We start from the raw sequence: 27734 nt of genomic DNA on the forward strand, positions 1-27734 counted from the left end.
ATTTATTAATGGAGTTATGTCCCTTGGTTTAAAAATTACATACAAAGCGATCAAACATTCGTAGATTAGGTGTGAAAATTTCATAAAACTTGTACATAGCCAAACATTAACCCAATAATAATCAAAATGATCTGTTCCTTTGGCATAATACCAGGGCCTTGTGATTGCAGTTTTTATTTCCCCACCACTATATAGTGAGGGACATATTGTCTTTGCCCTGCCTGTTGGTTTGTGTGTTTGTTTGCCCCAACTTTAACATTTGCAATAACTTTTGCAATATTGAAGATAGCAACTTCATATTTGGCATGCATGTGTATCTCATGGAGCTGCACATTTTGAGTGGTGAAAGATCAAGGTCATCCTTCAAGGTCAATGGTCAAATATATGGGGACATAGTGTTTCACAAACACATCGCTTGTTTTTTCTTAAAAATGCAGATACAAATTATTATTGCACCCTTTTGGCATCAAAGCACTGTCTGTGACGGCTTATCTTGCTAAAGAACTTGGAGGTCCTCTTACTGTACCCTTTTGGCATCAATGCACTCTCTGTGAAGGCTTATCTTGCTAAAGAACTTGGAGCTCCTCTTCATGTACATTGTGCAACACATTCACATTAACATACAGTTTTGAAGGAGCCATAAATACACTCGGCATGAACATCTATGACTATATTAATCCAATAATTGTTTAAATTGTCAAGGTATATTTCCCATGTTCTTCATTTCAACATTTCTGGCTCAGATGAACATTTTGAGTCCCTTTACTCACAGGCTGTTCTGTTTTTTGTTAGTGGTTTCATATAGCTATATTCATTTTGTTAGTGGTTTCATATAGCTATATTCATTTTGTTAGTGGTTTCATATAGCTATATTCATTTTGTTAGTGGTTTCATATAGCTATATTCATTTTGTTAGTGGTTTCATATAGCTATATTCATTTTGTTAGTGGTTTCATATAGCTATATTCATTTTGTTAGTGGTTTCATATAGCTATATTCATTTTGCATCTTTTGAGCGGCAAAGGGTTAACAAACATAGTTACTTATATTGTGTGTTTTGTTTGAAGCTATACAATTCAGTTGTAACTGATTTCTTCTCTAAGATCTTTGATAAATAAAGGCTGTATTATATATAAATCTAACTAAGATTACATTACGACATCATTTTGCTGTTTAAAAAATCTAGATCTCTAGACCAGAAACCAAAATTACGATTGCCTTGTTATATGTTCTATTGGCTTTTTCAATGTTTAAATGGTTGCTAAATATTTTGAAAATATTTCAATGTAAAGCTGCATATTTTTCAAATGTATTTTTGGACAGAAATTGATGTAAATACAGGTTTCTTTTAACAAATGAAAGAAAATGTTACAAATGCCTATTTCTTTGATTCAACCCAGTAATTGAGAATTTGTTTTACTTTAATTTTTTACTCTCTGGTTTTCCAGGAATTGGTCAGCTGACTGTGTACCTAAACTCCAGCAATACAGGAAATCTGCAACAACTGTGGAACCAGTCTGGTAACCAAGGTGATCGCTGGATCATGGCCCAGGTTGACATAACATACCTGTCCTCGTACTATCTTGTGTTTGAAGGGAAACGTGGCACAAGTTTCAATGGGGACATTGCCCTTGATGACATCAGTGTGGCGTCAGGCTCATGTGCAACACAGGCTGTTTCTACGACAACCATAAGCCCTCCGTTGACAACTGCTTGTAAGGAGTTATATCAGATTTATTGTGGTTTATGAATGCTTTATAATCACTAAAATGGTTCTGGAATTTGAGACCAAGAAAGTTTGGTTTATTAACTATGTTTGTTGTCTATTTAAAAAATGTTTTCTAACATCATACTGTTTTAACAGCTATGTCACATTCTGTGTTTTTCAAAAATCTTTATGAGGAGAAGGTTGAGTACAATTTTATTTCATGTATTATCACGGATTCACATAAAGTATATGTGTTAGTCAACAATATATGAACAATACATGAAGGAGGACATATTTGATAACAAAGTATAGATTTATGGTGAATTACAATATTAACCTGTTATTGTCACATTATTGATCAGCAAAACAATGGTGACTGTGTTAATAAAAAATGCAAAACAAACTGCATCATGTCAGAATGTTCTAGCAAGGGATTTCAAGAGATTTTCAAAAAGAACCCACGACTCAACAAGAACCTACCATATTTATATTAGTCATGTGTTAACTTTTTACATTCACCATAACACATATCATATGTCAGTCAAGTTGTATCTTTTTTAATCACTAATACACATGGTATATATTTAAGTCATGTATTTACTTTTTAACTTGCTAAGCATTCCTCATTTTATTTCCAACAATTTTCAGCTCCCGTCACCCAGTGTACGTTTGAAAGTGGCTTTTGTGGCTTTACACAAGATCAGTCGGACCAGTTTGATTGGACGAGACAGAAAGGCCCAACAGCCACTGCCAACACGGGGCCTCGCTTTGATCACACAACACAGAGCACAAACGGTTAGCATTACCAAAGGTCTCTTTATTGTATAGAGAAGATAATTAGTCTCTTATTGATATGATTTTGTGTTAATAATCAAAGCGGCTTGCCATAATTGTGACATTTTTTAATAATATGAGTTTGCCTTGGGGAAAATATGGCTCAATACATACTGAGTACTGGTTTCTAGCAGGACTCTAGAGTGCTTTAATAAGTCATAGGCTTTGCTGCAATCAAGGTAAAAGTCATAGGCATAGGATTTGTAACTAAGCGTTCAATATCTTATTTCAGGCTACTACATTTACATCGAGACCTCAACCCACAACCCCAACGACTCAGCTCGCATCCTCACACCCACAGTGAGCACTTCCGGCCCAGCCTGCGTGCTGTTCTGGTACCATATGTATGGCGCAGATGTAAATCGCCTCTCTGTGTACCTGAAATCGGGCTCAAACCTCGGGCCTGTCGTCTGGACTCGGTCTGGCACCAAGGGGGACGTGTGGCAGTATGCTCAGTTGGAGCTGAACACCCTGTCCAATCAGCAGGTTGTGTTTGAGGCTCTCCGTGGAAACGGTTACCAAGGCGATATTGCTCTTGATGATGTCACGGTGACAGATGGAGCTTGCCCTCCACCATGTGAGCATGAGAGCTTTTATTTTATTGGATTTTTCTTTTTTGAATTATCTAGGTTGCAATCTGAACATGTCAAGCACAGTTGGCTTTGTTTTGACATCAAGTTTCAAATATTTAAAGAAAAGGTTAAGTTGGTTTTATGTCTAAACTTTTCTCAAATTTAATTATGTATCCTTTTTCGTAAATCATAATATAGAATTACTACCGGTATATTTGCAGTAAACATGCCCCTTCATAGTTAAAAATGTTGGAAAACAAAACTTACAAAAAGCCTCTTTAATGGTTTTGAACATGTTTAAAATTTACCGATCTCACATGTTTCAGTATCCTGCGACTTTGAGGATTCAGGCCTCTGCGGTTTCCAGCAAATGTTGAACGATGACTTCGACTGGACGTGGAACTCTGGCTCAACGAGCACCGCAAACTCAGGCCCCACAGCTGACCACACTTTCAGCACTGCGACGGGCCACTACATGTACATAGAGACGTCTGCTCCCCGTCGGCAAGGAGACAAGGCAAGGCTCATCAGCAAGACGTATCCACCAATCAACAACCGCTGTCTGACATTCTGGTATCACATGTATGGTCTCAATATCGGCCAGCTCAATGTGTACGCTGGTACGCCCACCTCTTTGGGAACTGCAATCTGGAACCTGTATGGTAACCAAGGCAACCGCTGGCTCAAGGCTCAGGTCACTGTGCAGACATCTACTGCCTTCCAGGTACAATCTGCCACCTGACTGCAAGATTTGAACAAAAAATATCAATATTTTATTGTTTTTGTACAATAAGATTTATACAAACATATGCTATAATGGTGTTGGAGATTGGAGAAAATAAGTCAAGAATATTGCTTTTAAAGGAGCCTTTTCATGCTTTGGTAAATTGACAAAATTGAACAAACTTGTTTCAGATTCGCAAATTTTCCTTGAAGTTGTGATATTTGTGAGGAAACAGTAATATTGAACATTTACCATGCTCTAAAATATCCATCATGTGCATCTTTTGACGATTTAAAAACCTGAAAATTTTAAGCATTGCAATGCGAAACGATTGAATAATTCTGTTGTTGTCGTTGTATTTTTTGATACTACGAGAATTGCATATTTAAAGTAAAAAATAAATGCGACATGATGTGAGAGCGGATGGTCTAGTGGATAGAGCAGTAGACTTGCTCCATGGCTCCAGGGGTCAGTGGTTCGAGCCCCGTTGAGGGTTACTTTTTTTAATTCTTTAATTGTATTCTTGTTTTTTTACTGGAGATTTTTAGACCCAATGTTAACATTTATCAATATAAAGCATATAATGACAAACTTCAATACATGCCAAAATCTGTGAAAAGGCCCCTTTAAGATCATTTGATTGGTGCCATAATATATCAGTCATTAACTTGGTTCCATTACTAGTATACCATGTATAAGCTCGTTTAGACCTTTTTTTTTAAATACTTATAAATAGTTAATCTGAAAAGCATGTATTAACTTTTTAAATCTCTAAAACACATAGTATATCAGTGTGTAATGTATTATTTTTTCAGCTGTCCAATTAATCTTTATTCTTTGAAACAAATTTCCCGTTGATTTCAGTTCCCATCAGTTAGTTGTTTTTTTGTTTAGATTGTGTTTGAAGGGGTAACTGGTTATGGTTACCAAGGTGATATTGCCATAGACGACGTTGCATTCCTGTCAGGGGCGTGTCCTGGACCTGGTACATGTGACTTTGAGACCGACCTTTGTGGATGGGTGCAGAGGACAGACGACACGTTTGATTGGATTAGAAAGAGTGGTGGAACACCCTCGTTGAATACTGGACCTACTGTTGACCACACACTTTCAACATCAACTGGTGAGAGGGCATGATCAAACATAATCTCTGAAGACATTTTAACTATTTATTTTGTATGTTTGGTGTAGAAATCACATATGTACAAACATAAATATGTTAGACCTTTTCACATTTTGATAAATTGACCAAATTGATAAATAATTGTTTCAGATTTGCAATTTTTTTTGCAGTTATGTTATTTGCTAAGAAACAGTGAAACTTAACACTCACCATGCTCTTAAATAACCATAAAATGCATCTTGCCACAATTTAAAAACCTGAAAATTATAATACATCACAAACACAAAACAATTGTACAATTTTGTAAGTTCAAGTTGTTATTGTTATTTTTTGTGACATTAAGAGGGTAACTTAAATAAGAAATACAATTTGTACTGTTATGTTAGCAAGGATGGTGGTATGGATTACTTTTTTTTAATTTTATTTTTATATCATACTAAAACTGTTTAGTTCCAATGTTTAAATTTATGAATTTAATGCATTTAATTACGAACTTAAAAGCATGTCAAACTCTGTGAAATGGTCCTTGTAAAGTAACATAAATACTCAGAATCCATTAATATTTTGCAAAAAAATCGTTTGGAACATTGTTTTTTTTACGTGTTAACTGTATTTTTCAAAATATTGTTCGAAATATTCATAAATTTTGAGGGTTTATGGGCTTTTAAAAAAGTCTTGTGATTATTTTTTTTTTGTTTTTCATATGGCTTTTCCTGGTGTTCCAAAGTGACACATTTGTTTTTTTTTTATTTATGGCATCTTTATACAAATATTAAAATAATGTTACAGTTATGCAGAAATTTGACATTTTTAAAATTATTTCAATCAGCAAAATACTTACCCAAGTATTATTTGGTTCAAATTGGACCGATGCAGCAGACCATTTCCTGGAAACAATAGGTATGAGTCCCGTTTGGGGAAAAACTGGGTGTAATGCATGTGTATATAGTGTCATCCCAGATGAGCCTGTGCAGTTTTCACATGCTAATCAGGAAGGACATTTTACACCTAGACTGGATTTTCATTGAGGAGATGCTTCCTTTAAAAGAAAAATACCAGAAAAGGCAAAATGGCGTCCCTGCCTGTAGGAAGTTTAATCTGGGGCAACAAGAATTAAGCACTGTTTTCCCAGAGCACAGTTCATATTATTTATTTCCTATATGATGCCATCTTTCCTCTTAGACTACTAAATTTGCATCAGAACTATTGCATGTGGTGCTTTCCCTTAAATTAAGTTCAAGTTTGACCAACCGGAAAGACATTTACCCCAGACAGTACATATCATTTCAAAGCTTCCATCTCTCCTTTAAGGCTACTTCCTGTACATCGAGACTAGCGCCCCACGTCGTCAAGGCGACGTGGCCATCGTCCAATCGCAGGAGCTCCAGAACCTCAACAACTACTGCTTTACCTTCTGGTACTTCATGCACGGGGACACAGTGGGGTCCCTCAATGTCAGCTATGAGGCACAGGATGTTGGCCAGAACCAGATCTGGAGCCTCTCTGGGGAGCAGGGGAGCATCTGGAAACAGGCAGCTGTCGACTTCGGCAACACCCCAGGAACATTCCATGTAAGAATGTGTGTAAAGTGTTCTTCCAGATTAGCCTGTGAAGTCCGCACAAGCTAATCAGAGATGACACTTTCTGCCCTGACTGGGTTTTCATTTAAAAGATACTACCTTTAAAAGAAAAATATAATTATAATGAAAAGTGTTGTCCCTGATTAGACCTGTGTGTACTGCACAGGCTAATCTGGGATTGCACTTTAGGCACATGCATTAGGATATGTAAGCTGTTGCTTATTGATCTCATGTTTTAGTTTCCAAAACAATACGTCAGGTGTTTATATTATTAATTATTCTTGTGTCCTGTCCAGAGAAGTTTTCTTGATGCGATGAAGGCGACCTAAATAACACCAAATGCAGTGTGTTGTATTTAGTTGTTCTTTTCTAATGCAATTGCTTTTCCTAGACCCATTTGTTTCAGAGTTGAAGTTAAATAAGCAAGATATAAAAATGTTATTAAGCAGCAAGTAGTGTTCACATTTCCTTTTGCTTCTTTAGTCTATAAGAATATGGTGTATTATAATCATTATATTTAATTCTGATCACATCATGAAGCATATATATTACTCCCTTAATATAAATAAGATGAACTTCTGAAAACAAATATTCACAATTTGCCTGTCTAAGAATAAAATTGCAGGATTCATCCTTCTATTAAAGGGTTATTGACATTTCATTTGCAGCTGTTGGTGTCAGCCAGTGTGGGGACAGGCTTCACAGGAGATATTGCTGTGGATGACTTCCAGCTAAACCCATATGCATGTAGCTTGGGTAGGTGGAAATTAACCCATTCCCAGTCAGAAGCAAAGTGAAAAAGGCTACGTGCAAACAGCATAAAACAAGAACAGCCTGGGAGTTACTCGCAGTCTGTTCAGATTTTATGCTGTTTGCTGTTCACCAGTATCTAAGGATTAGAAATGAAGCCTTGAACAGTTAAAGTTAAAATAAATTAAAGACCTTTCTTACAAGATTAAAGCTTTAAATTCTTTATTTCTGATCCTAATATACTGATGAGCAGCAAACAGCATAAAACTTAAACAGAATGCTTGTTACTTGCCAGCTGTTCTGGTTAAATGCTGGTTGCATATAGACATTTGCAATTTGTTTTTGAGTGTGATGGGTTAAACTATGTTATAGGAGTTATGTGACCAGGTTATGAGACAACACCAGCTTGTATGACTTTATAGTAGACAGCGGAGAACCTGACCGAACTGAGCAGCAGGATATTGCATAAGGCCTTATTTCATATGACATGGCAGTTGTTATAAAGTTTAATCCATAACTGATATTTGTCTGGGCAGGTTTAAAGCATGGGTTGTTTTGAGAGGGGTGCACTCTGTTGGTCAGAATGTTTATCGGTCAGTCAGTGGTTCATCATAAAATGTAGCAAGCAATTTAATCAAAACCTCCAATATGTTATCACAAAGACATGTAGATGTGCAATACATTCCCATTAATCCACACATTCCTGAGTTTTATGCCCTTGAAGATAGCTGACAAATCTGTGCAGGGATAATTTATGTTTTGAACAAAACTCTATGTAATATTTAATGCATTATTAATATTTACTAGGCTAGTTGATTATAAAATGTTTTCAGTGTAGGCATTTATTGTATCTTTTTTATACGCCCGTTTTTAAAAAAACGGGACGTATTATAGTTTCACCTTGGTGGCGGGCGGGCGGGTGGGTGGGTGGTCGGGCGGACGGCGTCCACAGCAGTTTCTGCTCTCTAATTCAAATAGCTTTTATCTGATCTTCACCAAACTTGGTCAGAAGTTGTATCTAGACAATATCTAGGTCAAGTTCAAATATGGGTCATGCCGGGTCAAAAACTAGGTCACAGGGTCACTTAGTGCATTTCAAGCATTTAGCATGGTTTTCGCTCTCTAATTCAAGTAGTTTTCATCCGATAATCGCCAAACTTGGTCAGAAGTTGTATCTAGAAAATATTTAGGTCAAGTTTAAATATGGGTCATGCTGGGTCAAAAACTAGGTCACAGGGTCACTTAAACCATTTCAAGCATTTAGCATGGTGTCCGCTCTCTAATTGAAGTAGTTTTCATCCGATCTTCACCAAATTTGGTCAGAAGTTGTGTCTTGACAATATCTACATGTAGGTCAAGTTTAAATATGGGTTATGCCAAGTTCAAAACTGGGTCACGAAGTCACTTTGTGCATTTCAAGCATTTAGCATGGTGTCCGCTCTCTAATTAAAGTAGTTTTCATTAGATCTTCACCAACTTTGGTCAGAAGTTGTGTCTAGATGATATGTAGGTCAAGTTCAAATATGGGTCATGGTAAAGTTTTCAAGTTGTCAAAAGCCTTAAAACGGGCATATCTTGCGACATTTTGGCACTCTTGTTTATATTTGGATAATATTTGCGCCTTACCATGCAATGTAAAACGGAATGGATGTCATTCAAAATACCTTATATTTATCTGATGAAACATTCTTACATATATAAAACGGACTTTGCTAGTACACAACATTTCTTTTTCCTACTCTTACGTTTATTTGTCTTTATATATAATGATACTTTTTAAATATTTGATTGTCAAATGAATATGTGCATTCATAAGCCTGAATTTGGTCTTGAAAACTTGAAGATGTTTTCTCTTGATTTCAGTGAACTTCAACAACAAAACGGTGGACTGTGGTGACCAGAACCACACTAAGATTAGTGTCACTCAGCAATGTGACTTCAAATCAGACTGTCCTAACTTCAATGATGAAATGAACTGCGGTAGGCTTTATAACTAAAATAATAAAAATAGTTGTGTTACAGTAGTTGAACAGTACTGTACACAAAATTAAATTGATATATTTTAGGTTTTACAACCTTTAATGTCAGTTAAACATTGAAATTCCTGGGGATAATTTTATTTATTTTATAAGCAATGTGCTGGTAAACTGGGCTAAATGCATGTGTGTAAAGTGTCTTCCATGATTAGTCTGTGTCAACCCCACAGACAAATCTGTGAAAACACTTTATGCACATGCATTAAGCTCAGTATACCTTGAATACGGCTCATACAGCTGAAACATACTAAGTATTACATCATACAGCTGAAACATACTAAATATTACATCATACAGCTGAAACATACTAAGTATTACATCATACAGCTGAAACATACTAAATATTACATCATACAGCTGAAACATACTAAATATTACATCATACAGCTGAAACATACTAAATATTACATCATACAGCTGAAACATACTAAATATTACATCATACAGCTGAAACATACTAAATATTACATCATACAGCTGAAACATACTAAATATTACATCATACAGCTGAAACATACTAAATATTACATCATACAGCTGAAACATACTAAGTATTACATCATACAGCTGAAACATACTAAATATTACATCATACAGCTGAAACATACTAAGTATTACATCATACAGCTGAAACATACTAAATATTACATCATACAGCTGAAACATACTAAGTATTACATCATACAGCTGAAACATACTAAGTATTACATCATACAGCTGAAACATACTAAGTATTACATCATACAGCTGAAACATACTAAGTATTACATCATACAGCTGAAACATACTAAGTATTACATCATACAGCTGAAACATACTAAGTATTACATCATACAGCTGAAACATACTAAATATTACATCATACAGCTGAAACATACTAAATATTACATCATACAGCTGAAACATACTAAATATTACATCATACAGCTGAAACATACTAAATATTACATCATACAGCTGAAACATACTAAGTATTACATCATACAGCTGAAACATACTAAATATTACATCATACAGCTGAAACATACTAAATATTACATCATACAGCTGAAACATACTAAATATTACATCATACAGCTGAAACATACTAAATATTACATCATACAGCTGAAACATACTAAATATTACATCATACAGCTGAAACATACTAAATATTACATCATACAGCTGAAACATACTAAGTATTACATCATACAGCTGAAACATACTAAATATTACATCATACAGCTGAAACATACTAAGTATTACATCATACAGCTGAAACATACTAAATATTACATCATACAGCTGAAACATACTAAGTATTACATCATACAGCTGAAACATACTAAGTATTACATCATACAGCTGAAACATACTAAGTATTACATCATACAGCTGAAACATACTAAGTATTACATCATACAGCTGAAACATACTAAGTATTACATCATACAGCTGAAACATACTAAGTATTACATCATACGCAGAAACATACTTAAAATTACAAGCGTATTATTTACAAACAAATCCAAAACTGACTACTGCTGTCTCTGAAGCAACAAATAAGCACAATTTTTCATCTGGAAATATCAAAGCATTTAAATTGATCTGATTAAGGAAGCTTTTATTTGTTATTTTAAGCTTTTCCATTGACTTGAATAAATCTGTGTCATCAGGTGATTGCAGTTTTGAGCAGGGTCAATGCGGCTGGGCTGACATAAGCTCAGGCTCCCAGCAATGGGGTATAGGAAATAACGGATCGTATGCTGGCAATTTGGCAAAGGGACCGACTTTTGATCACACAATTGGAAATGGAATTGGTAGGTCTACATTACATACAAAATGGATTATGGGTAGTCTGATATATAGATAATGGAGTGTACGTATAGTTAATTTAGGAAATGGACAATGGGTGGTGTAAATTGTTTAGGAAAAGAGTGTAGCTTTATTTTATATAAGAAATGGAATACTTAGGTATCATTTGCACAGAACATTTAATAAAGGTATTCATTATAAAGTAAGGTATGATTTATAACTATAAGAAACAGAATGGTTGGGTATAATTTTTGTAATGGAAATGGAATGTATAAGTTATAAAAGGAATGGGATGGGTAAGAAGGTCTGAATAATATAGAAAATTGAATGTTAACTCTAAATTAAATCATATACATATATTTATGCTTAAGTTAAATATTATTTGTTATGCAACCCTTAAGCCTTGACAAACATTTCAGGCCACTACATGTATGTGGACACTAATGTTGGCACCTTTGGCACGCTGGCTCAGCTGATTGGCCCCACCCTGCAGGCATCCAGCTCCTCCTGCCAACTCCAGTTCTACTACCATCTCAATGGCATAGGTTAGTTAAACCCTTTAGGTTCAGTGTTACTACCATCTCAATGGCATAGGTTAGTTAAACCCTTTAGGTCCAGTTCTACTACCATCTCAATGGCATAGGTAAGTTAAACCCTTTAGGTTCAGTTCTACTACCATCTCAATGGCATAGGTTAGTTAAACCCTTTAGGTTCAGTTCTTCTATCACCTCAATTGTGCTGTTCGGTTTAATCCTTTAGGTCCAGTTCTACTATCATCTTAATCGCAAAGGTGGGTTTAATAAGGCCTTGTTAACCCTTAAGATGCAGTTCTACTATCATCTCCATTGTGCAGGTGGGTTAAATAGGGATTGTTAACCCTTTAGATCCAGTTTTGCTGCCATCTCAATGGCTCAGGTTAAACCCTTTATTACAAATCAGTTTTTTTATTGAAATGTCAAACAGGTTTGCATGAAATCAATAAAAATCATGTTGAAAGGATAAATAACATAAAGTCAGAAAATGTTGCCCCTGATTAACCTGTGAAGACTGCACAGCTAATCTGGGATGACATCACATATGCATTAAGTGAAGTTTTCTCAAACAAGATTAAAATATTCCGTCTTTAGGCATCGGCTATCTGCGGGTGGCTATCCGTGTGAACATGAAAGACACAGTTATCTGGGAACAGCATGTCTCCCCGGGCAACAGATGGACCCTAGCAACTGTAAACGTTGGCAGAATCAATCAGCCATTCCAGGTAAACAATGTGAAATCATTGGAGCTGTGAAACAGAAATTTGCGTCATGCTTATATAAGTTTTTATGCAGCTGAAAATAAAATCAATTATATTTAATCTTTTATCGGCATAAAATCAATATTTTATGTGGGAATATATGTTAAATATTCTTTAATGTAAGTGTCTAAATGTATAATGTTTTAAGCCCGACAATTCAATAAAATGAGCTGTTCTACACACCCATCCATCTGCATCTGACTAATTTCTAGCTGACATACAGTCCTATCTTCAGGTTACAAGTTGGATAAAGGTCATTGTTGCAGAAAATATATGAAAAGTGTTCACTTAATTATTTCAGTAAGAATGGTGATCTTGTGCTGGAATTTTGTGAGTGGGTAGATTACAGGCTGATCTGGTGGGGTCAATGTAACTTACTAAAAAAAAGTTTTTCCTCTTGATTACCTCACTTTGGATGGATGTATTGTTATGTTAGTACGTGTGTGTAAGTAGCCAAGTGGCAGATATTCATTTCAAATTGGAATTAATTCAACAAAATTCATTTGTAAATAGTTGGAAATTTAGTACCTTGGCATGGTCTTATTACTTGTTTTAGTAAGTATATTTTTATCTTTAAGTTTACATATGCTATATAACTATCATAGATATTAAACTTCAAATATGTAATTGTCAGTGATTAACAGAAAATGTACACTATACTATCAAATCAAAAGAACTGTTAAAGGAGCTGTCTTTGGACTGCTTTGTTGTTTTGGGGTTTTGATTAGGTATCATTCTGTTTATGCAATAGGCTAAATATGCTTTTATGCAGGTGCATTTTATTAATGCTATGGTTTGTAAATTTCAGATGAAATTTCAAGGATACAAGTCCTTCAGTGTAAGGGGTGACGTTGCCATTGACGATGTGCAGCTCATCAACTGCAACTTCCCAAGCAAGTGTCTTCATACAATATTAAAAACAACAAATATGTCTGTCAATTATTTTCTTAATGAATGTTATCATTTTGGGGGCATCTGCAACTACAATTTTAACGAAAACCTTAAATAACATAAAGCAGTTGACCAGTTATAACAACAAAGTTTCCACTACATATCTCTTTGTCACTGTTCTAATATGGTGTTGATTAACACACATCGCTCTCATATGATGTTGATTAACGCACACACACATATTTTCTCTATTATTATGTTGATTAACTCACACACATGCTCTCATATGATGTTGATTAACTCACACACATGCTCTGATATGATGTTGATTAACACACACATGCTCTCACATGATGTTGATAAACACACACATGCTCTCATATGATGTTGATTAACACACACATGCTCTCATATGATGTTGATTAGCACACACATGCTGTCGTGTGATGTTGATTTACACACACATGTTCTCATATGATGTTGATTTACACACACATGCTCTCATATGATGTTGATTAACACACATGCTTTCCTATGATGTTGATTAAAACACATATGCTCATATGTGATGTTGATTAACACACACATGCTCTCATATGATGCTGATTGACACACACATGCTCTCCAATGATGTTGATTAACACACACATGCTCAGATATGATGTTGATTAACACACACATGCTCTCATATGATGTTGATTACCGGTAATACACACATGCTTTCATATGATGTTGATTTAAACACATATGCTCTTATGTGATGTTGATTAACACACATGCTCTCATATGATGTTGATTAATACACACATGCTCTCATGTGATGTTGATTAACACACACATGCTCTCATATGATGTTGATTAACACACACATGCTCTCATATGATGTTGATTTACACACATGTTCTCATATCATGTTGATTTACACACACATGCTTTCATATGATGTTGATTAACACACACATGTTCTCATATCATGTTGATTTACACACACATGCTTTCATATGATGTTGATTAACACACACATGCTCTCATATCATGTTGATGAACACACACATGCTCTCACATAATGTTGATTAACACAAACATGCACTCCTATGATGTTAATTCACACACACATGCTCTCATGTCATGTTGATTAACACATACATGCTCTCATATCATGTTGATTAACACACACATGCTCTCATATTATGATGATTAACACACACATGCACTCCTATGATGTTAATTAACACACACATGCTTTCATATGATGTTGATTAACACACACATGCTTTCATATGATGTTGATTAACACAAACATGCTCTCATAATTTATTATGTTGATTAACATTCATTATCTTATAAAGTGTTACTGGTTACATGACACCAGTCTTTTATATTATTATGATTCACATGGGTATTATCTATAAGCCTGTTAATTGGCCCATACATTCTTCCCTTTCTCAGTTGTATAGCCCTCATCTCTGCTGATTTTTACAAGTATGCTCTTGATTGATGTAGATTGTTACCAGCATGCTCTTGTATGATGTTGATTGACTCACACATTCTCCCTCACACAGGTGTACAGCCCTCGTGCCCACCCACCTACTTCACCTGCGCTCGTAAAGCCTGTGTGCCCTCATCAAGTGTGTGTGACTTTACTGACGACTGTGGAGATAACAGTGATGAGGCCCAATGTGGTCAGTTGTTTGTTTTTTTCAAAAAGAAAATATTTTGAATGATGATATTGTATCAATACTTATTTATGTATAGATAAGTTGTTTAAATGCATCTGCAGAAACATACTTATACATTTAGTTCATGTTTCCGTCTTGTTTTAGTAGCTTCAAATGTTAACAGCCGGATGACCTTTATTTATATAATTGTTTTTATGGTAATCCGTTCATAGTAATGAGAAACCAACTATTGTGATATAATTATATCTTCATACCAACTGAAATAGCTACTTTGTTTGTAAAGATTTGCATAAAAATGGACGTTATTTTCTTTGCATTATATATGGTTGCTTTACCTAATTTAGAAATCCAAGAAATTTGGTTTCAGTCAGATCCTTTTTTTGTGTTATATTTGGTATTCATAAAATGCAAGTTGTTTTAAATGTATAATTGCAGCATATGTATATTAACTACTTGTACCTCATTTACACAGTTACACAATTTTCAACTGCATTTGCTAACATTTAAACATGTTTTATGTAATGTAAAGTTTTTTTGCTTTAAATTAGTAATTTTCCTTGTAATAAGAAATTGTTTCTTTCCTTAGATGGCAACCCCTTGCGGTGCAACTTCGAAACAAGTTTGTGCGACTGGGCACAAGACCAAACGGATGATTTTGACTGGACAAGAGCAACAGACAAAACTGCATCTGCAGGGACAGGGCCCTCTCGAGACCACACGACTGGAACCTCGGCTGGCCACTATCTGTACATTGAGACCTCGGCGCCAAGGAGACCAGGTCAACGTGCTAGGCTTGTCAGCACCCCCTTCCTATCAACCAATGGCTCTGTTGGAGGTCAATGTATTGTGAGTTGGTTTTTGTGTGTGAATTTTTGTGTGTGTCTCGTTCAAAATTGGATGTAAACTTCTTCTGTAAAGTGTAATTCATTTCAAAATGCATCTCTATTTTCTTATCTAAATCTTTTCCCCAAATATATATAATGCAAAGAGTCTCCAAACCTTCATACATTTAAATTGTCCTTCATTACACCATAGTAAATTCCATTTTTTTCTCAATAATTCCTTTAAGATAAGAATTTTTAGAAAACCCTTGTGTCATCGAATGCTTATTAATTAAAAAATGTTGAGATTTAAAAAAAAATTGTTTACTTGTAATACCAAAGTCAGCTTGTTTTACATTGTGTTTTTGTACTGCTTTAGAAAGCTTTTTCCAACATTCCAGAAAGAAGTAAATACTTTTGAAATACCATCTTTTCAGCTTCGAATGTACTATCACATGTTTGGACCAACAATCGGGTCACTTAATGTCTACACAAAGAATTCCGCTCTTGGCCAACTCAAGCAAGTATGGCAGAGATCTGGTAATGTGGGAGACTTCTTTGAGCGTGTGGACATACAGATATTTGAGTCACAATCCTTCCAGGTAGGTATAGAAGGGTAACCCTTCACCACTCAAAAAAACACTTTGACTCAAGTTTTAAAGTCTTCATTTCCAATCATAAGATACTGATAAGCAGTAAACAGTATACAAATCTGAACAGAAAGCAAGTTACTCACCAGCTGTTTTTGGTTTTATGCTGTTTGAATTTAGCCATTTTGACCTGTTTCTGTGAAAGAAAGGACTGTGAACAGGGCTGGCAAAACCTTATGTTGCCATGCCCGCTTGACTTTTTTTTAAAATAGTGCAGTAATTTTTGGTAAATTGTATGCAAAAGTTCACATGCGAAAGTTCTGTACAATAAATACCTTTCATTTGACATGTATGTTTTTATTTAAGTGTAAGAAAAAAGTGCCCTGCTCTGGGAATTCACTTGAAAAAAACACACATGACCTTACCAATTTATTGCTTTAGATTCAATTTCAAGCCCATGAAAAAAGATAATACCAAAACTTTCCAATATGCACTTATTTTATTAATGATCGAGCTACCAGATATATTTTCATGTAGTTTACATTTGTAAAAACACCTATACTGGTTCTTTCCTAAGATTTCCATGTTCCATATGTTTACAGATTGTCATTGAGGGAGTTGTTGGAAATGGTTACCTTGGTGACATTGCCATTGACGACCTTTCAATGACCCCTGGCTGCACACGTTCAACACGTAATGCATTTTACTGAATTCTATCATTTTTGCTCTGTACTTAAATTGTTTTATTCCAAAGCTCTGAAGTAGAATTGAGACTCGTTCTGGGAAAACTGGGCTAAATGGATGTGCGTAAACTGCTGTCCTAGATTAGCCTTTGCAGTCTGCACAGGCTAATCAGGGATGACATTTTCCGCCGAGACCAGATTTTTATTTAGGAGAGACTTCCTTTATATTGAAAAATTACATTAAAGCAGACAGGGCTGTTCCTTATTAGTCTATGAAGACTGCACAGGCTTATCTGGGACGACACTTTATGCATGTGAATAAAGCCCAGTTTTCCCAATACAAGGCTTAATTTAGTTTCTCTTGCACTGAATAAGTAAGCTTGTTGTTAGCTTGAAGACTGCAATTTTTTCAGAGTCTTTGCCTACTGGAGTGCCTGTTTCCACGACTGCCAATCCATGTGGCCCGGGTTTCTTTATTTGCCAGTCCGGAGGGTGTGTGTCTCAGACCAACGTGTGTGACTTCAGCCAGGACTGTACTGACGGCTCTGATGAGTCCATGTGTGGTACGTGTTCATTTTCAACCCTGAGATACTGACAAAAAGCCAACATTATTAAACCTGAACAGACTGTTAGTAACTCGCAGGCTTTTATGGTTTTATGGAGGCTGCATACAGCCATTTTTACTTTGAAGAAAAGGGAGAAGCATAATTGTAAATAAAATCTCTTCTTAATTTTTTTTTTTTGATATTTCAACATCTTTGTTGCTTTGGACAGAATTTGAATGTAAGATGTTTGTTATCTAATGTCATTTAGATTCTTAAAACAAGTTCAAAAAGTCCAAAAATATTTTTGGGTAATATCTCGATACAAAAATTATTAAAATAAAGTAAGCATATTTACCTTTGGTAATTTTTTTTGGAATGGTGCAATTCAAATAAAGGTTAAACTTTGTTGTTTCTATATTAACATATTATTGCTTGTGCAAGAAGTGTCGTTCAAGATTAGCCTGTGCAGTCCATACAGGCTTATCAGGGATGACACTTCCTGCTTAGACTTGATTTGTTCCTATATAAACAGGTACCTGTAACTTCGAGAATGGGCCCTGCGGCTGGACAGATATCAGCTCTGGACGCTACAATTTCCACGTGTTCCAAGGCAACTCCCCAGGAACAGGGGGACCCAATACAGATCACACTCTTGCAAACACAACTGGTAGGTTGTTTTTTTTAGTTTAAAGGAAGTCTCTTCTTGGTGAAAACAAGTTCAGGCAGAAAATGTTGTTCCTGATAAGACTGTACATATTGTACAGACTAATCAGGGACAACACTTTACTTTTATGCAACAGACTAATCAGGGACAACACTTTACTTTTATGCAACAGACTTATCAGGGACAACACTTTACTTTTATGCAACAGACTAATCTAGGACAACACTTTACTTTTATGCAACAGACTAATCAGGGACAACACTTTACGTTTATGCAACAGACTAATCTAGGACAACACTTTACTTTTATGCAACAGACTTATCAGGGACAACACTTTACTTTTATGCAACAGACTAATCTAGGACAACACTTTACTTTTATGCAACAGACTAATCTAGGACAACACTTTACTTTTATGCAACAGACTAATCAGGGACAACACTTTACGTTTATGCAACAGACTAATCAGGGACAACACTTTACTTTTATGCAACAGACTTATCAGGGACAACACTTTACGTTTATACAACAGACTAATCAGGGACAACACTTTACTTTTATGCAACAGACTAATCTAGGACAACACTTCACTTTTATGCAACAGACTAACTAGGACAACACTTTACTTTTATGCAACAGACTAATCAGGGACAACACTTTACGTTTATGCAACAGACTAATCTAGGACAACACTTTACTTTTATGCAACAGACTAATCTAGGACAACACTTTACTTTTATGCAACAGACTAATCAGGGACAACACTTTACTTTTATGCAACAGACTAATCTAGGACAACACTTTACTTTTATGCAACAGACTTATCAGGGACAACACTTTACTTTTATGCAACAGACTAATCTAGGACAACACTTTACTTTTATGCAACAGACTAACTAGGACAACACTTTACTTTTATGCAACAGACTAATCAGGGACAACACTTTACTTTTATGCAACAGACTAATCTAGGACAACACTTTACGCTTATGCAACAGACTTATCAGGGACAACACTTTACTTTTATGCAATAAGCCCCGTTTACACAGAGCTAGGCTAATATTGTTTCCATGGTTGCAGGCCACTACCTGTTGGTTGAAGGCAGTTCTGGTCAGTTCTTCTCTCGAGCTCTGGTCACCACGCCCGTTCTAGGACCAACTGGTCCGAGCTGCCAAGTCCAGTTCTACTATCACATGTTTGGAGTAAATGCTGGTAAGAAACATGATGAAAAATGTGGATTTTACTGGTAATCTTTGTACTTAGGTTGATGTGTTTATGAAGACAATTACTCCAATAGTAGGGTACGAAACTTGAATTGATTCTCTCTCTATTAGATCTACATTCATTTTAAGTTTCAACATGATACCTTTAACTGCCCCAAACAAAATGTGAGAACAAAACTAACCAAGTGCAAACATTCTTAAATATAGGGAAAAAATAATTATACTTCTTGTACACTGCTTATTTCCTGAATTAGATCTACCTATTTATTCATTTATTTTGGTTACATGTAGAGCAAACAATCTTGAAGAAATAAATTTGTACTATTTCACATAACTAGAATTATTTAAGTATTTTTCAATCAAGATGTGCAAGAATAAGGTAAGTAATAGTAAGATATAAAAGAAACTCTTTTACCAAAAGCAACTTTTGAATGTATCTTTTCTATCAAGTTTTTGTTATTGAGATTAACAAAAAAAAAACAGCGAGTGATAGTAATTTATAAAAGGGAGTCTTCTACGTGTCTGTTTTTTTCGCAGGCAACATTCGGGTTCTGGTCCAGAACGCCAACATCTCCACAGACAAGACCTACATCTGGAGCAAGACAGGTAACCAGGGTAACGGCTGGCAGCAGGCCACAGCAGACATCGGTCAGCTGGTGGCCGGATACCGCATACAGTTTGAAGCTCTCCCTGACCGCTCCATTCTCCAGGGCATACCAAACTCCGATATGGCCATTGACGATGTGACTTTCATCAACTGCAATGCCATTGCTGTGGATACAAACTCAAGTTTGTGATAATGTTAATTGTTTATCTTAGTGAGAGATTCCTTAGTTTCAACTTAACTCTTGACCACTTAGATACGTATTTTTACACCTTTGTAATGCCTTAGAAAATTTAATTTAATAAAATACCTTTCTAACTAGATTCAAATTTATTTTAAGGCTTCATTTCAAATTCTTAGATACTGATGAGCAGCAAACAGCATAAAACCCAAACAGACTGTGAGTTACTTGCAGGCTGTTTGGTTTTATGCTGGTTGCACATAGCCGTTTTTACTTTTCTACCTATGGAAAGGGTTAATGATTTGATCTTTATTGTATGTACAAGTTAAAATACATATTATTTCTTGTTTAAAATGACCAAGAATGTCAAAGTTAAAATAAATGGTCTAAAATATTGACATTAGATAAAGCTTTTGAGTTTTTCACCCTTTTCCTTAAAAACGAGTAATGTAAACAACCAATTCAAAATGAAAATAAAATTAAGTAAAATTAACAACAACACAATTCTTATGTTAGAGACTTTGGATTTAATGTTTCAGCTGTCAACTGCACCTTCGAGACGGGTTTCTGCAACTTCCGCCAGATCTTGACAGATGATTTTGATTGGACGCTCACCAACCAAACAACACCAACTGCTGGCACAGGACCCGATAGAGACCACACAACAGGAACAGGTGAGTGGAAACATGACCTTTTGATTTTATTCGTGTTGATTGCAAGTATGCAGAGAAATTGTTTAGCTGTAAGTAAAAGAGTAATAGTTTACCAGTATGTATAATTAAACATAATACATACAACACTATTCCAGCTTGCTAATGTGGCATAATAACTTTACCAAAATTGAAATAAGTTTATTATCTATGAATTGCAATCAGTTGATATTCTTTTTTCCATTTGCAGACTTCTATATTTACATTGAGACATTTTCTCCAATTACAGGTTTACATGTCTATATTGAGACGTCTTCCTCTATGTAATTTACCATAAATTGCAATCAGTTTGGTTTCATTTTCTCTGCAGGTTTTTATATTTACATTGAGACGTCTTCGCCCCGCCATCAGGGTGAGAGGGCTGTACTTTCCTCAGGCATACAGAACCCATCGGGCTCCCCACAGTGCCTGACCTTCTGGTATCACATGTTTGGGGCACATGTCAACACGCTCAATGTCTATATAAGGTATGCAGCATGTGGAAGGCATTTATTTCTAGCCCATTTTACAAATAGACCAGAGAGTGATTTGATTTAGTTGGTTATCTAATCTCCAACAGCCAATTTTAAGTTATTTTTTCTTCTCCAACACACGTTCAAACAAGGTGTGATATTCCATGTTTTTGGCTGTGTTTTTTTTAAAAGTCTATATTGAGGTGCTTACATTTTGCAAAATCAAAGTTGAGTATATGCACACAAGGAATTGTATCCACTTATTTTCAAATATTTGTTTTATTTTATATTGATTTTTTTATTGTCCCCTTCCGGTGAATGGTTTGCGCTCTGTGTGTCCGTGAGTCTGTCAGTCCGTGAGTCTGTCACACTTTTCTGGATCCTGCGATAACTTTTTAAGTTCTTAATACTTTTTCATGAAACTTAAAACATGGATGGATGGCAATATGGACATTATGCACGTCATTGCATTTTGTTCCTACGTCAAAAATTTGGGTTGCTATGGCAACAAATAAAAAAAATAATTCTGACAATGGTGGAGCCAGTAGGGGACATATATTGCTTGGCAATAGTCTTGTTTATTTACTCATGCAAGCTACCTGAATGACACCTCCAGTAGTGAAATAATAAATTGTATTCAATTAGTTCAAATAGACTGATGGCATACATAGGAAAACATTTTCACATAATATGTTTCAGACAAACAAACGGCAACCAAACAATGATCTGGTCTCGCTCTCGTACCCAGGGCAACGTTTGGCGACAGGGTCAGCGCACAATCAACCCAACCACCCAGTATGAACTGCTATTTGAGGCTGTGGTTGGATACAGTTGGCAAGGAGACATTGCCCTGGACGACATCTCACTCCTTAATCAGGCGTGCCCACCACCAAGTAAGATTGATTTAAGCCTGGTTCTGGGAAAAGATAAGCCTGTATATGATACGCTCCGTAATTTCGTGCATTCCAATATAAGCCAGGTAGTTTTAGCTCCAGTTGAGCTGATTGCATAATTACTCAATTATGATTGATTAGAGACTAACCATATATGAGGCAGTTGACAGTTTAAGTGTGATAATCTATTGTTTGAAGCCGATAAAGGTGTACAAAATAGTCGTGTTTCACATTCTAATGTTGTAAGTATTAAAGTGCTATTGATCTTTTGAATTATTGACAGCTTTGAAAAGTTTATTGAGGCATATTTCATTTTATTATTATACATAGAAAATATATATGTAAATATTGTCTGCTTAAATGCAATAAAAAACTCAACAGGTAAAGAGAAATTAAATCAGTAATCCGGACGATTTAGATACATGCAAACACAGGTTAGTTGTTTACAGTAACTTGCTTTCACTTTTGCCTGTTTTTCAGATAATTATGTGTACACGCTGCATTCAATCTTAATTTAACTCACTTGTTGGTTGGCTTTTATAATAAAATTTGAACAATGGCCGATGTGTGCACATTGCGTAATCTGATTTGCGCAAATTCAATAGAAAACCTCGTGCACTGTACACTTCACACTTCTGAACAATGGCGCATGTTTGTGTTTTTGAAATTTTTAAACATATTAATTGTCAAGAATGGCCAGGGTTGATTTTGTAATTTGAGTTTGTAATTACATGAGATTTTGGGATATATTTACACACTAGAAAAACAAATATTGATATGATAGGGTAAGGATGCCTGTATAGGGGAATGACAACGTAAAATGGCAATATATGACTATGAACTTATAACTCAGTTTCATTTATAATGCGTCCTTGTTGCTTGGACCCCATGATCCTCTTTATATTGGAGTTTCAGTGTATTCTGTTTATTTTTTCTGCATATCAACATGAAACTGTTTGAACTATGTTGAAGTTCGAATCATTGATATATTTATGTTGCAATATTTATTGCATAACTATAAGCCCTATTTCTAAGGCAAATTTTGGATGGATACATCATTGTACATGAGTACCTGGTGTTATAAACTCATTAAGAGTGCTACTTACACTTAGTTGAAGTGCAAGACGTTATTTTTTTGTATGTCACACTATATGTTGCGGAGTTATGTGCCTTTGATTTGTCTTTATGTGTGATATTAAGTAGAAAAAGAAACCATTTTGAGATAAATATTAATAATGCTTAAGGTTTTTATTTGATTAAAATGAACCATTCTGAGAGTAAACTTCATCTTTTTATTACAAAGTTATTGGAATCATTCATTTATATGAGATTTCTAACTATAACATGAGAACAATTTGCACTTACTTACCGCATTTATGAAATATAGACCTTTGGCCTCTTTCTACTTTAACTTACTCTTGTTTAAAGTTTTCTTGCTAGCAGCATTTTATGCATTGTTCTCTAGACTTAGCTTTTTAAAGCAACGCTTTAGTCCCTATATATTTGTGGAAAACCATTGCGGGTACACAATAGACAAAGTTGCTCTTATATTGTTATTACAGACACTTGTGACTTTGAGGCAGACCTCTGTAGCTGGATACAAGACACGGTTACTGACCAGTTTGACTGGACACGGGATCGAAACGGCACCCAGAGCCTTAACACCGGCCCCTTGGTTGACCACACCACGGCTAGCCCTCTTGGTATGGGGCCTGTGTAATTTGTGTTTCAATAGATGTTATTTATTCCTCCTTTTGCTTTGATTTATCTTTTTTTGTACACTTTGTTAAAAGATTACATTACTGTTTGCTATTTTGATGCAATATGGTGAAAAATCTCTCTGATCAATTGTTTGTGCCTGTTTAACGATTGACTATATAACTTTTATGTACAAACTCAACCCATTTGTAGAGGTCGTTTATGTATTCAGTGTTTAAAAAATCAACATTTTGGAGTGTTAATTGAACAAACTGTCTCTTTGTTTACCAAATCCTTCACACACATCACATATTGCTGAATATATCTTGTTGAATATGTATGAATAAAGTTTCATGAAGTGCAACTTATTTTTGTTAAAATAAGTTCTTATTACTATAATAATATAATGTATTTCTTCCAAATTTACAAAACAAGTGCTTTTCCTAATTTTGAAAACAAAAGCATTAGTGGATTTAAAGGGACTTATTAACTGTTTGGAAAATATACAATTTTAAATAAAATGGTATTATATTTTTGCATTATTTTCCAAAAAGAAATATAGCAAAAAAACATAATCCAAAAATCTTTGAACATATCCCTTTAATTCTTCTTATTTTGCCTTAGTAATTGTTAACTGTGAGGATAAACTTTGAAACTGTCATATATAATATTGTAATACTAGGCAACAGTTGTACTCTCATGTTGCTCTAACCATTAACTCTTTCAGTGCTGGAACCGAATTTTGAAAGCCTTTGCAAACAGTTTGGATCCAGATGAGACGCCACAGAACGTGGTGTCTCATCAGGATCCAAACTGTTTGCTATTCTGATAGTATTCTTTGAAAAAAATCAAAGAAAAAAATGATTTTAGAAATTCAGCAGACAACATTTTAGCAGACAACAAATTTCCAAGCATGCAAAGGGTTAATTGTCCTGTTCTGTTGCCAGGTTACTACCTGTACATTGAGGCCTCTGCCCCGAGACAACCAGGTGACCTGGCTCGTATCACGACCCCGAGCTTCCAGAACACTGCTACTGGATCATTCTGTCTCTCGTTCTGGTACCACATGTATGGTAACAATATCGGTTCCCTTAACGTCTACCTCCAAGATGGCGGAAGCAAGACCAACGTTTTCACTCGCACAGGAAATCAAGTGAACTTCTGGCTGTATCGATCAGTGACTGTTAATCCATCATCGCCACAATTTTCTGTAAGCTTTCAATTTTATTTGTGTGCACATTTTGATCTATGCTAGAAATAAACTTCCATTATTATAGTTAAACCACTTGACATTAAGTACTGATTAGCAATTAAGTTTGTATAACGAGCTGAAATATAACAAGTTAGAATTAAGTGTTCTTGAGTAAATTTTTTCTTACTTAAATACAATCAACAACATAGAGGAAAATATATCATAACAATATATGTAAAGATATATATATATATATACCCATAGTTATTCCTTTCTTGTATATTTATGAATTTGCAGTACAAATTATATGAACAGCAAAGAACTTTTATGTATAGTTTTGTTTATAAATGTAAATTGTGATTTTATTTCTTTTATAATTGTTACTTATTCATCATGTATGTAAATGTTCAAAGTAAATATTGTACACCTGGTATTACAGATTGTTTGGGAAGGAACTGTAGGAAATGGTTACCAAGGGGACATTGCAATTGATGATGTCATGGTCGTGCCAGGCACCTGCCTATATCCTGGCAACTGCAACTTTGAGATGGACACCTGCGGTTGGACAAACACCAATGCGGATGATTTTGATTGGCTGAGAAGTGCCGGCAGCACTTTGACGGCGGGTACAGGGCCCTCTGTTGACCACACAACAAACTCCGATGCAGGTAGTGTCTTTACATGAGTTGATTAATCACAAAGATTCTGATTGTATGTCGGAAGAATTAAACAATAATTTTAATAATTTAACTCTTTAATAATGTTGTTAGACAGATAAATATTACAATTGCATTGGTATAAAAAAGACATGTAATGCTTTATATGCCAAACAGAAAAAAAACAGCAGAAAATGTCTCTGAAAAGCCAAATATGAAAAATTCACAGCAGATACCCATTTGTTGATAGACAAAGAATAAATGATATATCTTTCTACCAAATAAACAAGTCATTCCAAGTCTAAGAAAGGCACAGCAATTGTTGGCCTAAAAGCTGAGAGTATAAAGTTGCCCCTTTTGTAGGATTTGTAGTTTTTATGGAAATGAGTTGTAATGTCATTCCACTCAAGTGAGTCTTCAGGTAGTTATAAACCCTTAAAACTCTTAAAAAAATAATGGCTTCTCCACAATAAACCCATTTATCCACAAATCCAGTCATATGGGAGCATCTGTAAGTTTTTCTAATTTTATTGTCTCAAATTTTGTTATTTCTATCTTTAAAAAAAATCAAATCATATTAAAATATAAAACTAAATTACATAAGATCATTTCCATATTACTAAAACCTATTTGCTGATAAACACACTGCAAATCATATTAAAATTTAAAACAAAATAAAATGGGACTGTTTAAAAGATAACACACGGCAAAACTAGTGCTCCCTATGATCTACATACAGGTTTCTACATGTTTGTTTTTCCTCACTTGTCTTAACGCTAGTTTTACATGTTTGTTGCTCACTTGTGTACATGCAGGTTTCTACATGTTTGTGTCCGCCCTGGGACGTAATGCAGGCCAGCGCGCCTGGTTCTACAGTCAATACTTCCCGCCGACCAGCGCTACCTGCATGTCCTTCTGGTACTTCATGTATGGTCAAGGTCAGTGGGTGGAAATTGAACCTCGATCTAGGAAAACTGAGCTAAATGAATGTGCGTATAGTGTCATCCTGGATTAGCCTATGCAGTCACACAGGCTTATCACGGATGACACTTTCCACCTAAACTGGATTTTAATTGAGAAGAGACTTCCTTTAAACAAAACATTCCATAAAAGCTGAAAATGTTGTCCCTCATTAGCCTGTGCATACTGCACAGGCTTATCTGGAATGACATTTGAAGCACATGCAATAGACTCAGTTCTCACAGAACGCAGCTGAGTTCATGCAATAAATACATGTTAAACGTTCTTAATGGGTCTGTTGTTGACATATATGGACAAGAGGAATTTGCATGAGGAAATGGTTATGTAAAATTTTGTGAGGCAAACAATACAAGAATTATAACTTTTCTCTATACAGAGATATCACTCTTTGAATTTGTGTTGTTTTTGATGATGTAGTTTGGTTGATGTGTATCTTTGTTTCTAACATTCACAATTTTGCAAACACACAATTAAATATTTATTTGATAGAATTGTTCAATTCAGATAGATGACTAACAAGTTCTTTACAAAATATTACTTAAATTCAATAATTTAAAGGTCGGCTGGATGTATAGGATTAGCTGAAATTAACAGAAAAAGTGTAAGTTAAATTAAAAACAATTAAAAAACACTGTTCAAGGAGTAGGGACAATGCGCCTGTACCAACCAACATCAGTGAACTCCTCCCTGCTGTGGCAGATGACCAGTGACCAAGGCAACAGCTGGGCCAATGCTCAAATCACCATCAACAGCACCACCAACTGGCAGGTAGGTTGAATACTATAATTGAAGGTGTTTTTGATCAAATGCTTAACTTTGTTTTATTTTGATGCTAAATTTATTGATTTATTAA

General features: G+C 35.2%; 1 protein-coding gene across 1 annotated transcript in view; it reads left to right on the top strand.

Moving 5' to 3' along the window:
* LOC127844445 (MAM and LDL-receptor class A domain-containing protein 1-like) overlaps positions 1–27734 on the top strand; it is a 146457-nt gene that overhangs the window by 109247 nt on the left and 9476 nt on the right. Inside the window, exons 110-137 of the mRNA XM_052374653.1 lie at positions 1449–1715; positions 2357–2503; positions 2775–3119; positions 3441–3838; positions 4733–4961; positions 6273–6532; positions 7210–7297; positions 9155–9271; positions 10986–11129; positions 11544–11669; positions 12252–12382; positions 13227–13311; positions 14872–14991; positions 15575–15834; positions 16247–16411; positions 17002–17092; positions 17496–17645; positions 18160–18294; positions 19372–19503; positions 20052–20303; positions 20839–20973; positions 21320–21476; positions 22161–22354; positions 23917–24057; positions 25000–25262; positions 25684–25912; positions 26716–26838; positions 27522–27649. Coding sequence (XP_052230613.1) covers positions 1449–1715; positions 2357–2503; positions 2775–3119; positions 3441–3838; positions 4733–4961; positions 6273–6532; positions 7210–7297; positions 9155–9271; positions 10986–11129; positions 11544–11669; positions 12252–12382; positions 13227–13311; positions 14872–14991; positions 15575–15834; positions 16247–16411; positions 17002–17092; positions 17496–17645; positions 18160–18294; positions 19372–19503; positions 20052–20303; positions 20839–20973; positions 21320–21476; positions 22161–22354; positions 23917–24057; positions 25000–25262; positions 25684–25912; positions 26716–26838; positions 27522–27649 — 5012 coding nt within the window. The remainder of the gene's footprint in view (positions 1–1448; positions 1716–2356; positions 2504–2774; positions 3120–3440; positions 3839–4732; positions 4962–6272; positions 6533–7209; positions 7298–9154; positions 9272–10985; positions 11130–11543; positions 11670–12251; positions 12383–13226; positions 13312–14871; positions 14992–15574; positions 15835–16246; positions 16412–17001; positions 17093–17495; positions 17646–18159; positions 18295–19371; positions 19504–20051; positions 20304–20838; positions 20974–21319; positions 21477–22160; positions 22355–23916; positions 24058–24999; positions 25263–25683; positions 25913–26715; positions 26839–27521; positions 27650–27734) is intronic.

The sequence above is a fragment of the Dreissena polymorpha genome, chromosome 1, assembly GCF_020536995.1.
Source record: "Dreissena polymorpha isolate Duluth1 chromosome 1, UMN_Dpol_1.0, whole genome shotgun sequence".
Classification (NCBI taxonomy): Eukaryota; Metazoa; Mollusca; class Bivalvia; order Myida; family Dreissenidae; genus Dreissena; species Dreissena polymorpha.